The 16,730-nt window shown below is 36.6% G+C and overlaps 1 protein-coding gene across 2 annotated transcripts in view; it reads right to left on the minus strand.

Annotated features, from left to right (window-relative positions):
- LOC121872719 (maestro heat-like repeat-containing protein family member 1) overlaps positions 1 to 16,730 on the minus strand; it is a 225,743-nt gene that overhangs the window by 66,991 nt on the left and 142,022 nt on the right. For both annotated transcript variants that reach the window (XM_042375729.1, XM_042375730.1), the window contains exons 17-18: positions 12,557 to 12,852; positions 9,734 to 9,871 (exon numbers count right to left, since the gene is read on the minus strand). In XM_042375729.1, coding sequence (XP_042231663.1) covers positions 9,734 to 9,871; positions 12,557 to 12,852 — 434 coding nt within the window. The remainder of the gene's footprint in view (positions 1 to 9,733; positions 9,872 to 12,556; positions 12,853 to 16,730) is intronic.

The raw sequence follows: 16,730 nt of genomic DNA on the forward strand, positions 1-16,730 counted from the left end.
ATTCTGAGTAAATATGTTATCTTTTGTGAAAAATATATGACATTTATATTCAAAATATTCCTGGTCTTACAAGGAATCCAGCAATGTCAATTATATTATCCTAACTTTAGTTTGAGGAATTATTTATTACTATACCTGGTTTTCCCCCAAAAATTTCTCAGAGGGAAGAGCCAGTGAGTGTAGTGTGAGAAGAGGGGGAGGGAGTTGAGTCCATTATTTGAATGGACATTAACTTGGCGACTGTATTTCTCTATTTCTCTTAAGTATTAATTGTGTGCATGTACCATCATAAAATTAAGATGTTATTTTTACTACAACATAGTTATTTGTCGTCAAAAAGTGGAGTTTGGGGGTCGGGCTGGGTTCTATTGGAATTAATCCCATATGTTCTGTTATTCACTTAACGCGGTTTTCACTTAACGCGGGACCCTCTGGGTTCAATTGACCGCGTTAAGTGGGGTAACAACTATATATATATATATATATATATATATATATATATATATATATATATATATATATATATATATATATATATATATATATATATATATATATATATATATATATATATATATATATATATATATATATATATATACAATCCACACACTCACTTCTGCCAGTCCCATTCCTCGTTTCCACGTTCGCACGGTACCCTGCCAGCCAGGATGCTCACATTCATGATGCGTGTACTTCCCCTTTGCAGCGGGTGAAGTATAATTTTTTTATTTAGCTCATAAAATTCATACAAATTATCTGGCCAGAATATAATTTACATTGCTGGAATTCTTACAATTTGATGATCATTTTGAATATAAGCATCATAGATTTTGCACTAGACATACAAATTTTAGATCTAATGCAAGTATTTTGTTTACTCAGAGCAAATATGTTATCTTTTGTGCAAAATATCTGAAGTGTATATTTCCAAAATATTCCTGGTCTTGCAAGGAATCCAGCAATGTCAATTATATTTTCTAACTTTTAGTCTGAGGTATTATTTATTACTAAAAGGTAAATATCCTGGTTTCTCCCAAACATTTATCTGGTAGGAAAGGGTTGGTGGGGGTGGGGGGAGGAGAGGGACCGACTGACCATCTGGCCGCAGTTGGAAGAGGGGAGGCAAGGTGGGTTACTTTGATTGACAGATAGTGTCGTGAAAATATATATTTTTTTATTAACTGAAGATATTTGTTTAGCTCATAAAATTCATACAATTACCCGGCCAGAATATAATTTACATTGCTGGAATTCTTAATTTGATGATCATTTGAAATATAAACATCATAGATTTTGCATTGAACATACAAAATTTTAGATCTAATGCAAGTATTTTGTTTACTCTGAGTAAATATGTTATCTTTTGTGCAAATATATGACATTTATATTCAAAAATATTCCTGGTCTTACAAGGAATCACAATGTCAATTATATTATCCTACTTTAGTTTGAAATTATTATTTATTACTATACCTTAAAATCTAGTGGTTTTCCAAAAAATTCTCAGAGGAAGAGCCATTGAGTGTAGTGTGAAAGAGGAGTCGAGTCACTATTTGATGAACAACAGCTGTATTTCTCTTAAAGATATTAATTGTGTGCATGTTCCATCATAAAATTAGATGTAATTTTTACTAGAACATAGGTATTTGTCGGAAAAAGTGGAGTTTGAGGGGTCAGCCAGTGTCTATTTCATTTAATCATATGTTATGTTGTTCACTTTCACCGTTTCTCGCTTTACTGGCGAGCCTCCGTGGGTTCAATTGACCGCGTAAAGTGAGGGTTGACATATATATATATACAGTGACCCCTCGTTAACAATTTCGGTTATCGAACTGCCTTCCATAAGGATCTTCAATTAGTTCAACAAAAATTCGATTACGAATATCTACGAACCGACCTCAACATGTTTCGCTTGCACTGACCGGGCAACCAGCTTTAGTATCAGTCCGCCAATACATTAATCGGTTTCTAGGGCTAAATTCCTTACTATTTTAGTAAATATCAAGAAGTTTATACTATTCAATAATTTAAAAAGTTTAATATTAACTTTTTAGTCATTGAACAATTACATTATTGAACATAATTGAAGGTAAAACTAGTTTCTGGCGTGCCATCAGCCTGTTAACACACCAGACAGGCGTTAGTCTCTCTCTGTTTTCAGTGGAGTAACATCTTGCTTGAGACTCTCTTCAACTAAACGCTTTTTTCTGTGTTTCCAAGCAAATTGTCATTTTGAAATATATTTTACATATTGACAATATATAATGCAGTGCAGTGTTGATTTAAAGAAAATAATCTTGAAATACACCAAGAGAACTAAATTTTATGGATGAAATGGTGCCATAAATTGACTTCTCTTCCCACCCCAATGCCTTTTCTTCTTCCTTCTCCTCCACCCCATTCTAATTCCCATCATCATCATCATCATCATCATCATCCAGGAGCCTTCTACATACACACCTCAAAGTAAGTGAACTTTTCTACCATTTTTGTTGAATTTAGAATTTTAGGTGCTGGAACCACTACCCAAAAAACCCATTGAAACAATGGTTTGATCGACGAACTTTGGGTTAACGAGCGACCCTTCTAGAACAGATTGAGTTAGCTAACCGAGGTCTAACTGTATATATATATATATATATGTATGTATGTAATATATGTATGTATGTATGTATGTATGTATATGTATGTATGTATGTATGTATGTATGTATGTATGTATGTATGTATGTATGTATGTATGTATGTATGTATGTATGTATGTATGTATGTATGTATGTATGTATGTATGTATGTATGTATAATGTATGTATGTATGTATGTGTATGTATGTATGTATGTATGTATGTATGTATGTGGCAATGTATGTGTATGTATGTATGTATGTATGTATGTATGTATGTATGTATGTATGTATGTATGTATGTATGTATGTATGTATGTATGTATGTATGTATGTATGTATATGTAGTATGTATGTATGTGTATGTATGTATGTATGTGTATGTGTATGTATGCATGCATGCATGTGCATGCATGTATATATATATATATATATATATATATATATATATATATATATATATATATATATATATATATATATATATATATATACACACAGTGGTCCCTCGGTTAAGGAAATTTCGGTTAACGGATTACCTTCCATAAGAATCTTCATTTCGTTTAACGAACAAAAATTCGGTTAACGAAATTCTGACGAAAATGTTTCGACATGCTTTGGCTTGCTCACCAGCTGGAAGATTAGTCCGCCAATACAGAAATCGGTTCTAGGGCTTACATTCATTAAAATTGGAGTAAATATCAAGAAGGTTGTACAGTACTATTCAATAATTTTCCAAGTTTTATATTAAATTTTTTAGTCATTTTAACACTTATTTAACATAATTGCAGTATAGGGAACTAGTTTTTGGTGTGCCCATTAGCCACTTCATTCACCCACCAAGGACTCAGTTTGTATCTCTGTTCAGTGGAGGAAACATCTTGCTTGTGGGTCTCTTGAACACAGAGTGTTTTTACGTTTTTACAGTACAATTATTGGTCATTCTAAAATTGATTTAACATATTGACAATATATAGTGCAGTGCAGTGTTGATTTAAAGAAAATAATCTTGAATTACACCTAGTGAACTTAAAATTTTATGGGTGAAATGACGGCATGAAGCATGGGGTGGTTTCTCTTCCACCCCCACTTCCTTCTCTTCTCCCTTCTCCTCCACCCCAACTTCTAATTCCCATCATCATCAACCAGGAGCCTTCTACATACACACCTCAAAGTAAGTGTACTTTACTGCATTTTTTTTTTTACCTTGCATGTACTTTTCGGTGAGTTGGAACGAATTACCCAATATCCCATTGAAACAATGGATTTAGTTAATGAACGACCCTCTGGAGCAAATTGTGTTTCTTTTACCGAGGGACCATTGTACATGGTTTATAATTTTTGGCTATATAATATGCAGTTCTAAATATTTTGCAGGTAGCCTCTACTTCAGCTTTATTTAAACGGTCCACGATAGTTTCAACTTGTTGTTCCCTTGCACTCCGAAGAATTTTAACAGCACTGATGTGTGACTGCGACTTTGAATGAAACAAACATTTTTTCTCAAGGATGACAGTTGGACTGATCTTGTGCTGCCATTGAAAGAAACTGAAGCAGAACTCCATTCTTTGGAAACACTAGCATCTTGTGATTTAAATGGGCCTAGATTTGTCACACTGCAGCATGCTGCACATCTGATTTTTCCGAAATCACTCACAAGCCACGGGTAAGCCTTTTTATTATCTTCCCACATCTCAGCAGTCCAAATTTCAGGCCAGGCAGACTTAATTATATGTTGTCCTGGCAGTGTCACTTTGCTGGAACATGACACACCACTAGAAGTAGTAGCTTGTGGAATTACTTTTCCAAACTCAATATCACTTGTGGAATCACTTGCACAAGTTGCACTTTCTTCTGTATGTTCTCTTACTTTTTTTTTTTTTTTAATGATTGTATGGATGCTTGTTTACGTTTTTCACTCATTTTTGAGTGAAAAACGTTTGATTAAATAAAGATTTTTGGAAATTTTGGGTAAACCACCAAAGCCTACATCACTTGCATTGAGCTTCGGTTCTAAGAACGCCACTATGTAATTTCATCAGTTCTGTCAACACATATAATGGTACAATAATAGTCTTCTAGACTTCCACCAGTGTCAAGACAAGTGCGTGTGTTTTCTAGGTGACTTGGTGAGCAACTAAACTGGCATTCTCACTCAGCACTGCAGGTCTGCAGCAGCATCAGCACAATGCGCTGAACAATGCTGAGTATGCCAGATTTTTCGGAATGCACATTATTTAAAATATTATACCAACGAATTAGAATAAATTAACTTAAAAATATATAAAACAGACAAACTAAAATAAGACTCAAACTATTTTTTATATTTTACCAGATTTAAGGTATATGGCAACTGAGAACACTAATGTCCAAGTGAGGGGAGCGGCTGCCGGCCTGTAAGAAATGGGAGGGAGCGGCTATTATTTTTGTGAGTTTTTTATAATTAAGTAATGCGATGATGCCGCAAAATCACAATGCCTCAAAGTTTATAGGCTTAGTTGAAGCAAAAAGAACTGAAAGAGTTAATGATTCTTTCTCATATTTCTTTTAGGGGTGGAAATAAAAACTTTCATTACATTAGAGCATTGTACGTTTGGATTTATTTGAAATAGTGAGGAAACGCCGTTCCCCCTCCCAAACAAAGTAAGGGAACGCCGTTCCCACTCCCAAACAAAGTAAGGGAACGCCGTTCCCACGCGTTCCCACAGCACTACACCACTGGTAATACGAGACCACTAATCCCCCACCCTACCTCCACCTGACATTGAGTCAGGTCAGGTCAGGTAACCCCCCAAAAAAAAAAATAATAAATAATAACTTTCATCTTTATTCAAGACATTTTCAGATAATTCTCTCGATTTTCAACCTTGGAAAATTTGTTCCTAAAGCCGGAAATTTTTGGAAAATTCCGGCTTTGGAAATGATTTTCCGAGCAAATTTCAATTCCGGCTATCGGAGATTTCCGGGTTTGAGGGATTCCGGCTCACAGAGATATTACTGTAATCAGTTTCTGAAGGGAGACTTCCCAAGATCTGTCAGACCTTTAAGGGTTAAACAACAGTGTCTGTACATGACCAAATAAAGTAAGCAGAACACCGTCTATGTTATAGCGAAGCTGGCCTTACATCAGAATATGAGAGCTGCGGCTAGCCTGCCCGGTTTGAAATATTACTAAAGGTTATTATAACTTTTCATTTGGAAATAAGCGGGGCATGCTTTGCAAAATATCGAATATTGGTGTTAAAATATCAATTGCAGATAAGCAGGGTTGCAAATAGCGAGGTATTCCTGCTTACAGTACTTACAAACCTAAAATTAATTTACTTATTTCCTTGATAATCAAATTGGGACATTCTGATGGTTATTATATACACCGGAACCTCAACATGTGCAAATTTAACTTTTGCACATTCTACTATTCACAAAGGAGCCTCAGAGGTTTATGTCTGTTAAAACAACATAAAAAGGTTTGGTGCTTATTTTAAAACAGTGGGCATCCACCATGATGCGAAGTCATGGCGTCCTGCCGCTTCCCACACTGTGGTGTTTTCCTAGTTTCTCCTGCAATTCTTGTCTGAGTTATCTCTGCTGTTGCCAGGCTGTGGGAATTCTTACTCATTCTCTTTCCTCCTGAGCAATTCTAACTTTAATTACCCGGTAACTTTGTCATGGCTCCCAAAAGGCCATAAACTGGTGGTATTGCATCCAGTGCAAAAAGAGTGAAGATAGTGATGACTCTTACACAGAAAATTTAAGTGCTGGATAAATTCACTAGTGGCATGAGAGCTTCAGCTGTTGGCTGTGCGTTTTGAGGGAATGAGCCAACCGTTCGTTCCATCAAGATGAAAGGCAAGTAAATTAGAAGTAGAGTTGGTCATAGTGCCTCAAAAGTGCCAAAGTTATGCATCATATAAGTGATAAAGGTATGGATTAAAGACATGAGTCAGAGAAATGTGCCAGTTGACAAAAAGGTTATTCATGATAAAGCTGTAAGTCTTTGTGAATGTTTCAGACAGGATGCAGGATTCGGTTCTACACCTTTCCAAGGAAGTAAGGGCTGATTTGACAAGTTTAAGAAAAGATATTCCCTGCACAATGGAAGACTCAGAGGTGAGGCAGCAGCTGCGGACCACATGGCGGCAGTTGCATACTCAACTCAGCTGTGTTGAAGACTGTAGTAGATGAAAATGATTATACGCCTGAGCAAATGTTCAACACAGATGAGACTTCTCTTCTTTATGATACAAGTCGATGCTTACAAGCACATATATCGCTCAGGAAGAAGAGAGGGCCTCAGGTTTTAAAGCAAAAAAGATCAGGTTGCACTCCTTATGTGCAGGAATGCACCAGGCTTTATGTTAAAGCCTATGTCCTTTCCCAGGGCACTAAGAGAAAGGACAGGCAATGTCTTCCTGTGTTTTATAGGTCAAATAAGAAAGCCAGAATGATGGGACAACTATTTATGGACTGGTTCCATAACTGTTTTGTACATGAAGTGGAAAAGTACCTGGAGAAGAAAGGGCAGGAATTCAAGGTTCTCCTCATCATTAACAATGCTCCTGACCATCCTAATGTTAAGGTGTTGTTTCTGCCCCCCAACACAACTTCTTTAATCCAGCCTCCTGACCAGGGTGCTATATCAATCAAGGACTGAAAAGAGTAAGGACAGATTGCTGTAACATCATAAACATTAGCTCTGCCGTTGTTCAATGATGTTACGCTAGCAATGCACGTCATCTGACGACTTGGGGGCATCCACAAGGTGGTGATGGCCTTGCCTTGGTTGATGTTTGATCGTTACATTTTTTGAGAACACAGTACGTGTAGGGCTAAGGCTTTTCTGTTGCCTGGTTAACAAAACGAATGCCTTATGTTCTCATAGTCCACCAAAAATTAAGTGATATAGGAAAAAAATTACATTGAGATATCGGGGTTGCAAGGTATTTTGCTGACATGGATGAAGCAACTAAATTTTTTAGCTTATTAGCAATAGAAAGATTTTCTTATACCCTGGACAACTAGATATTGCCATCAATGTACTTAAGAAAATATTGACAGACATCCCATAATTAAGGAGATACAAAAGAAATATGAACTCTCGTCAAACAAGTTCTCGGCAAGCTTCATGTGGTGTTTATTTTATCAGAGCTCTTGCAGGCATTTATCCGTTTATCACAAATTTTCTTATCTCTGGGAAATCTGTAATCCTTGATGTACTCTCTGCTTGGGTGCACACTGCATATTGCACAAATAACCATAATTGTTGATACACAGGTCCAGAGAGTAGATGCGGGCACACACGGTCACCAGATGATGCGTGTTTACAACAGTGACTTCACCGAGCTGTGCATTGTGGGTAAAGTAGTGCTTGGTGAACTATTCTTACGAGTATTTTATCCTTGATATCAATGTTCAAAGCACATGACATTCATCATACCTTTGGCAGGGTCAGTCAGGCGATGGACGAGAATCAGAACCTTTATGTGCATAAATGTTGGAAAGATCATAACATCGCCAACTGCATAAACATCAAAGAATCCCAAGTCAAATTGAAAGCAGTGGCTGTCAATGTGTGTTGGTAATTTTTGGGGGGGAAAGAATCTGTGATTGACTCCACAGGGGATTGACTTTACAGGGTTCTCTTCTGTTGGTGGTGAAGTTACAAAAATTGTGAGGCTGGCACACGAAGTTGGAGGGGAAGGTTTTGCTGACTGAGCCACGGAAGAAATTGAGGATATCCTTGAGACATCAGGAGAGGAACTGAGTGAGGACTACCTAGAGGAGCTTGCCATGAGTGAGGAAGACGAGGATGATAATGAGGATGGAAATACTGAAGACAATAGCTGGACTACTTAAGATGGCAGATATATTCAGGTGTGCCAAAAATTTAACAGAAAAAATTTATGACTATGACCCAACAATGGAGCTAACCATCAAAGTAAAACTGAATAATGAGAATGTTTTGCCAATAACAATGTTTTTAATACTGATATCTAGCCTTCCCCCTCCTTCCACTCTTGTCTCCCTCCTCACCAACCAACCTAGTATCATCTGCATCACATATCTTCACCTGCCAGCCCTACAACAGATATTCTGGATGATCCCAGTCCAGAAGTCTTAAAGTAGGAGCAGTAATATCTTCAGTACCATTAATGAGGCCTCTACAGCCGGTTATTATGAGGGAAGAAAATCTAAATATCTGGGATAGTTTATGTATTTTTCCCAGTCATAAATTTGTTAAAGAAAAACTAATATTCAGAATATATGCATGTTTCATTCACAGCATTACATGTCAGGCGTGCATTTGTGTGTGTGTGTGTGTGCTGATAGCGTGGTGGTGGTGGCACGGGCTGTGTTGGGGCAGGCCGCAGACGATGTGTCACTGCTTCTGCGATCTAGTTGACTTGCGTAACATCACACCACATTCACTTGCTTTTTCATTTAATTTCTTTTTCTTAACACATAGGCTTAAGTTATTTTTTTTTACCAATTCATGATTTTTTATTTATTTTTTGCCTTCGGTCCCTAATTTAAGGTATGATATTAAAAATAAGGTATTAAAGAATGTTATTTTTTAAATTTTACATTTGCGAGTGTCCCAGGAACCTATCTCTTGCGAATGCTGAGGCTCTGGTGTATATAATTTGTCCCAATCATACATTAAGTTTAATATTCAATAGAGAGCCATCCATTTTGTTTATAACTTCATGAGAGTCTGAGTTCTGTCACTAATCTCTCTCTCTTGGTCGAGTGTCTGCCTAAAATAGACCCAGGCACATATCAGAAAACATCACTTCTGCATTTGCTCACTGGCTCCTGATCCCACTTCCAACTCACAGCTAAGTCCTTACTAAACAGTTTAGGCTGAACGACGCTTTAGGAAAGGATAGGCAAAGTGAAATTAGGACTGGTACAACTGGTGAGTTCATTCTCCTCTGTCAAATAACCTCCCTATTCTATACGTACAACAATATTCGTGAATGATAAATTTATGCAGGGTTTAGAAATTTATATAGTATTTCAATACTTTATGAAAGATATGAAATTACTGTATACCTATCCAAACCAGGAAAAAATCTAATAACTAGGGAGAAAGTATTGTACTTACGCTGTGATTTCAGAGATGGTATGCAGAAACATCTCAAGAGTTTCATCGTTTTCATCTCTGATCTTTGATACCAATGCAGTACTGAGCGACTTGCAGTCTATGATATTCACTAATGACTGAAAACAACGAAGGACAACTCTGAAAAATAAAATAAAAAAGAGTTAGTTCCTTAGTGTCATAGCTGGTCTAAATATCCATTATTTATATGTCTTTATCAAATGCTTAATCCTTCTAGAAGTTGTAGCTTATTCAATCTAAATAAAGTAATGGAAAAGTAATATGTGAAACTCCAATTCTATCTAAGGAAGTATCAATGATTGATCTACAATATAAAAACTTACAATTAGTCTCAGGCACAGTCTGCCATTAATTAAGAAGCATATACAGTATGTTTCACAGCAGGATGCACTACCCATATGGATAATGTTAATATATTTATCTCTTTTTATTCGTAATGGATATGTTCCAGATTGCCTCACAAACAGCCAAATTTGCAAATACCATTTTCAGTCTCCTAAAACCTACCTTTTGAATGACTTACCTTAAAATAATTCCTAAAGAAAAGATATAATATGGTCAGTGCCAGCTTAACATATGTTTAAGGTTTGCACGATTAATGTTACAGTATGTACTTTTTATAATTAGTATTGGATATTCGGTGATAAGTACATTGGACTGTGTTGAGCCTGCCACTCGCCACACACCTATAAATGCTCTTCACTTGTTGCGTTCCATTTATTTTTGTTTTATTTTGGTATTTCTGGCCCAACATGGCCAAACCTGGCTGTGTTTACAATGTACAGTACTGTATAGGGTACAGGATTGTGAATTGTGACTGATTATTTTGTTTTATCCAACAGTACAACAGTATGAGCAAAAATAGATGCTGCTTTATCTGATAGTATCAAGATGAATAATCCCCTTCAAAATCCCATGATAGCTGTCCTTCTACCTTCACACAATATTTTCTTTTCTTATCTGCAATTACTCCTCAAGTCAGTATGCAAGTGAATATGATATCTTAAGGTTAGAAACTGAGATACTGTTGCAGTATTCTTACTGTGAAGCTGGAAGGAATCAACTCGGAGACAAGGTTAGCATGTGTTGTTGGTAAGAAATCAAATAAAACTAGGGTGAGAATGTTCTGGAACATACAGTACAGTATTTCAGTCACGTTACCATGCCAAAATAACCCTATCTTTAATGCTATTGGTTGGGGTTACATTCTTTGACATTTTTCTCAATTCAAAGGTAATGTACAGTTGTCTCCACATGAACATACCACAGCCTAGGTGTGTGTGGGGGCGCATTTACAAGAATTGGCATCGCAGTACAGTTGTCATCGGCATGAAACCATGGATTACCCTGTTTGCCAGTTCCCCGTAGTTCAGTCTTAGTCACTCAGTTGTGGCTACACAACAATACTGCATAGCATGTATTAAAGGGTTTGTTTATCAATTTATCTCCTTTATTATTTGTATCTTATTACAAACAGGGTAATTTCACTGTTTCACGCCCATTCATTCAGCCCTGACTATGGCGCTGCATTGCCACATCTCCTACCTGAGCCCTCGCATACTCCCAAGCTGTGGTACATTCATGTAGAGGCAACTATACTTAACTTAATCATATGCAAAACTTTGAACAAAATATGTCTAATTTTTTTTTGAAGGAAGAAAAATTATATTTACATTAAACAAAGGGTTCTGAGATTTTTTTCAAAAACAGAAAAAATATTTCTCACGTGCACTGCTCATCAACAACATCCTTTTTTCTACCCACTATTTGCCTGGCTATTTTGAATACCTCTTCTCTTGCATCTGCACTACTTATATTCAATATAACCAGAAATATGTCCTGTTCTTGCTTCTTAGCCTTGTAAACCTCTCTTCTGGCCCTATGCTTGGCCATTTGGCCTCCAGGTACCCCTTCCTTGCCATCACCCATTTTCCATGTTGTATAAAATCTTCTTTTCTCCTTTACCTCTCTGTCTACTCCATCATTCCACCACCAAGTTACTGTCCAGCCATATATCTTGTCAGCTTTGCTTACTAAAACATCCTTTATTTTGGCCCAGCATCTCATACTACCCCTCTCACCGTCACTGTATGTTTCCAGATTTCTCAACTCAATATAAAATGCTTCTTTTACATTCTGTTCTTTCACTTTCCATGCTCTCCTTATCGAAACATGCACCTTCCTTTCTTTGTATCTTTTCAACAACATGTCACACACAACCAATCTATGCTTCAAGGCACATTCTTCCATTGCTATAATCTATGTATTCCTAACAAGATTCTTATCAGATTTCCTGACAAAGTAGTTAATCTGTGTTTTTGGTCCACCTGAATCACCTTGATTGCATACAATCAGTTTCATTGATGAATGTTGCATGAATAGATTCAGTGGAATGTTTCATAAAAGCTATTATGCTTTACATCAAGGTGATGAATTGGATGACTCATTAATTTATCACATTCAATATAAATAAAAAGAATACAAAAAACCTTAATAGTGTTATGCACATGTACAGTCTCGTTCATGATTCTTCGAACACTGCTGGGGACAGCAGGCAACTCAAGGCTGTTTGCTTACTATATAGTACGTACCTGTAGTATAATATAATACGACACAACAAAGCCCAACCATTAAATTAAGCAATGGGGAACTAGGTAACCAATCACAGATCACTTTTACATTAATTCATAATTTTTACTACGTACTACAGTATACAGTAGTAAACAAACGGCCATGAGTTGCCAGCTGTCTCCAGCAGTGTTCGAAGAATCTTGAACGAGACTGTACATAAAGATTGGAACATACTTAGTAGGAACAAGAGTTGTTGCACCTCTATTAGGTACAAAATTAAAGGCACTTTTGGAGTTTGCAGTGGCTGTCTGATGAAGGGGGGCGACCACTCCAACATAAGAGCCATATGAGAGCAAAAGTAATGCTGCTAATGATGGGAAGTTGTCACTCATGATCTGCTGAGAGTCAGGCCAAGATTGGGTTACTTCTACTTTTTCACCACACTCAACTTTCTCCCAGTCCTCCTCCTCGTGTTCTGTTTCAGTGTGTACTCTCAAGTCATGCATCAGTTCACATAGGCCACACACAGCCTGTAAAAAAGGAGATATTAAAGTAAATTTCCCCACTGTAGTACATGAATGAGGGGAGGATGCAAACAACTACTCAGACTGCTACTAATTTACTAACAGCCCTCTCTGTGTTCTTTAAAGAGGGAATATTGTTCAACGGCCGATTAAAATATCCAGGCAGGCAAGGGCAGACAATGACCATAAGAATATCTTAATATAACCATTTCACAAAAATTTCTCACACATTCCTTCACAACTAAAAACCTGGAACGTCAATGTGGCATTTAAAAACTCATGCACTGTTAAACAACTGTTAATCAAGAACTCCCTCAACAACATAATTGGTTGCATTTATAAAGTTCCTTGCAAGGATTGTAATATGTTTTACTTAGGCCAGACAGGTAAAGATCTTGCAACTAGAATTAAACAACACAAATACAGTGTTAGGACAGGCCAGGAATCCAATGCTCTGTTTGTTCATTTGAGGGATAACAAGCATTGCATTGACTGGGATAATGCCTCCTCAATATTACCTTGTAATTCAATTGACAGTAGGAACATCATAGAATCTAGTCTCATTAAACATACCGAAGCATTCAACATGAATTTGAGTAATGGCCTGTACAAACTGGACAATTTTGTAATTAAGATGATTTGTAACCAGGTGAGTAAGTTGGGTCACCTTACCCTCTGACCTGACCACCAACCGTTGTGTGCTATTTAAAGATTAGTAGGGTCATTACCTAATACCTGACCATTGTGGACCTGGTCTCACCCTCCTCTGTATATATACACCTTGATTTGTATTACTCTCTCTAGTCTGTACTCACCCCTGAAGATGTGAATTACACGAAAGCGCTTGGGAACTTCGTGTTTTCTTCTTTCCTTGTGGTTACCAGCATGTACCTAGATCACGCGCACCTACAGTGATTTACTTGCATATATATATATATATATATATATATATATATATATATATATATATATATATATATATATATATATATATATATATATATATATATATATATATATATATATATATATATATATATATATATATATATATATATATATATATATATATATATATATATATATATATATATATATATATATATATATATATATACAGTATTACCCTGCTTTACAAGGTTTCACTTTACGTTATTTCTCATACCATTTACGAGGTACAGTGAGTTCTGCTATAACGCGTGTTTTGATAACGCGAATTTGCTCTAACGCGATTTATGAATTCGGAACAATATTTGTATAACGCGATCGCTTGTTTGCTATAACGCGATTTTTGCTTACTATTTCTCCAATTTTGTGGTATTAACTGTGAATATGGTAAAGAAGAATATCTCCAAAAATCATTCTGATGATAGAATTCCCGGTGATTATCGTAAAAGAAAGGATATAACACTTGAAGAGAAGCTTGATGTTATCAACCTCAAAATCACCCTTCTCCCCCATCAAGTTACATTCATATTTTTTCAAGGTAAAGTGTTAAATTTACTGTATGATTTCATTATTAGATATGAATGTAACATTTATTTAGACTGTGCTATCCTTTGTGTTAGGCTAACTACTAAATTTTTTCGATTTCGAGTAATCTGCACCTAACCCTATTTTCTCCATAAGCCCTGTTATTTCTATTACGCGATTTTCTTACCAAGTTACGCAGGTACCTTGCCAGAACCGGACTTTCACTTATCGCGGTGCATCTACTCATATACGTGGTTGAAGTATATATATATTTTTTTTATTTAGCTCATAAAATTCATACAAATTACCCGGCCAGAATATAATTTACATTGCTGGAATTCTTACAATATGATGATCATTTTGAATATAAACATCATGGATTTTGCATTAGACATACAAATTTTAGATCTAATGTAATAATTTGGTTTACACAAAGCAAATATTTTATCTTTTGTGGAAAATATATGAAGTTTACATTCAAAATATTCCCTGACCTGCAAGGAATCCAGAAATGTCAATTATATTATCCTAACTTTAGTCTAACGTATTATTTATTACTAAACGTTAAAATCTAGTGTTTTCACCCAAACATTTCTCAGAGAGGTAGGAGCTAGTGAGCTGGGAAGAGGGGGGGGGATTTGAGTCCATTATTTGAATGGACATTAACCTGGCGACTGTATTTCTCTTAAATATTAATTGTGTGAGCATACCATCATAAAATTTAGATGTTATTTTTACTACAACATAGGTATTGTGTCGGAAAAAGTGGAATTTGGGGGTCGGGCCAGTCTCTATTGGAATTAATCCCATATGTTCTGTTGTTCACTTTACGCGGTTTTCACTTTCCGCGGTACCCTGTGGGTTCAATTGACCGCGTAAAATCGGGGTACTACTGTATATACAGTATACAGTTAACCCTCACTTTACGCGGTCCCACATTCCGCGTTTCCACGTTTACGCGGTGCCCTGCCGGAACCCAGGATGCTCACATTCCGCGGTGCGTGTACCCCTTTACGCGGAGAGTGGCTGGCGAGCCGCGCCATTTTTGGATCCAAACCTCCCGCCATCCGCCATGTTGTGTAAGCTGCGCGAACATGGTGCGCACAAGGTCGCCCAGTCATCAAAACATTACCAGTTCTTCACCCCCCACCCACCACAGCCGGCCCAAGTCAGTGATAGTGATAATTATGGTGAGGATATGGACTTATATGGACTTTGGGGAGTTTGACAAAGAGGCCCTGCAAGCCTCTGTGGTGGATAGTGATACAATTGATACAAGTGACACAGGTGAGGGCCAATAATCTGCCCTCTGCCTCGGAACCAACCGCCCATCCCCGTGTGCCCAGCCATTTTTTCTACTAATGTAAGTGTTAAAAAACCTAATATTATTGATATTTCTCTTAATTATTAATTGTGTGTGCATACCATCATAAAGTTAAGATAATATTTTTACTACAACATAGTTGTGTGTCGTCAAAAAGTGGAGTTTGGGGATCGGCCCGGACTCCATTTCAATTAATCCCATATGTTATGTTATTCACTTGACGCGTTTCTCACTTTCCGCGGTACCCTCCGGGTTACATTAACCGCGTAAAGTGAGGGTTAACTGTATATATATATATATATATTATTTTTTTTTATTTTTTTTGTTGGGGGGGGGGGGAGTTGCCCACCCAGGAACATTAGACAACACCATTATGATTCCAATATCTTCCCTGATGGTAGTACCTCCCTGTTTGATAGCTGTTTACTACCGACTACCTTTACCTGATGACTTATTTTTTACTTTAATTTACTGTATTTTGTCTTTCTATTTCTCCTTTTCTCTTGAATTAAGTGATTTTTGATGTATACACCAAATGTCCATTAACATTGTTGTTAGGTTCCTGAAAACCACGAACTTAAGTGAAATGACGTTAAGTGAAAACGATTTTACACTAGACACAATGATATCAATAGGGGATATGTTCCTTGGATACATTTCTGGTAAAAATTTTCTCACAACTTACCACAAATGTTTCACTTTCAGTACTATCACCTTCTTGTTTTAAAGTTTCAAATAAACTTAAGAGCTTTCACCTGTATAGAGACCTATGAACATGGAAAGTTTTGTTAATGTTGATCCTCAATCCACATGTTCAGCATTCTTTCCATATTTTCCATAATGCCATTTCTATTACGAGTTAACTTTGTAGCAGATAATGGAGTAACACTTTTAGTATATGATTTGATATTTTCTGCATTTCCACAAATTGTTCTTACCAACAGTTGTAGGCTGCAAACTGACAGCTCTTGCTATGCCCACAGTTCGCTGTCCTTCAAATCTTTTTACCACATCTAATTTAACTTCTAATGTAACACCTTTCCTCTTTCTGTGACTACAAGCTGTAGTGGTGCACAATGCACATTTA

The sequence above is a fragment of the Homarus americanus genome, unplaced genomic scaffold, assembly GCF_018991925.1.
Source record: "Homarus americanus isolate GMGI-L3 unplaced genomic scaffold, GMGI_Hamer_2.0 scaffold39155, whole genome shotgun sequence".
In the NCBI taxonomy this organism is placed as follows: domain Eukaryota; kingdom Metazoa; phylum Arthropoda; class Malacostraca; order Decapoda; family Nephropidae; genus Homarus; species Homarus americanus.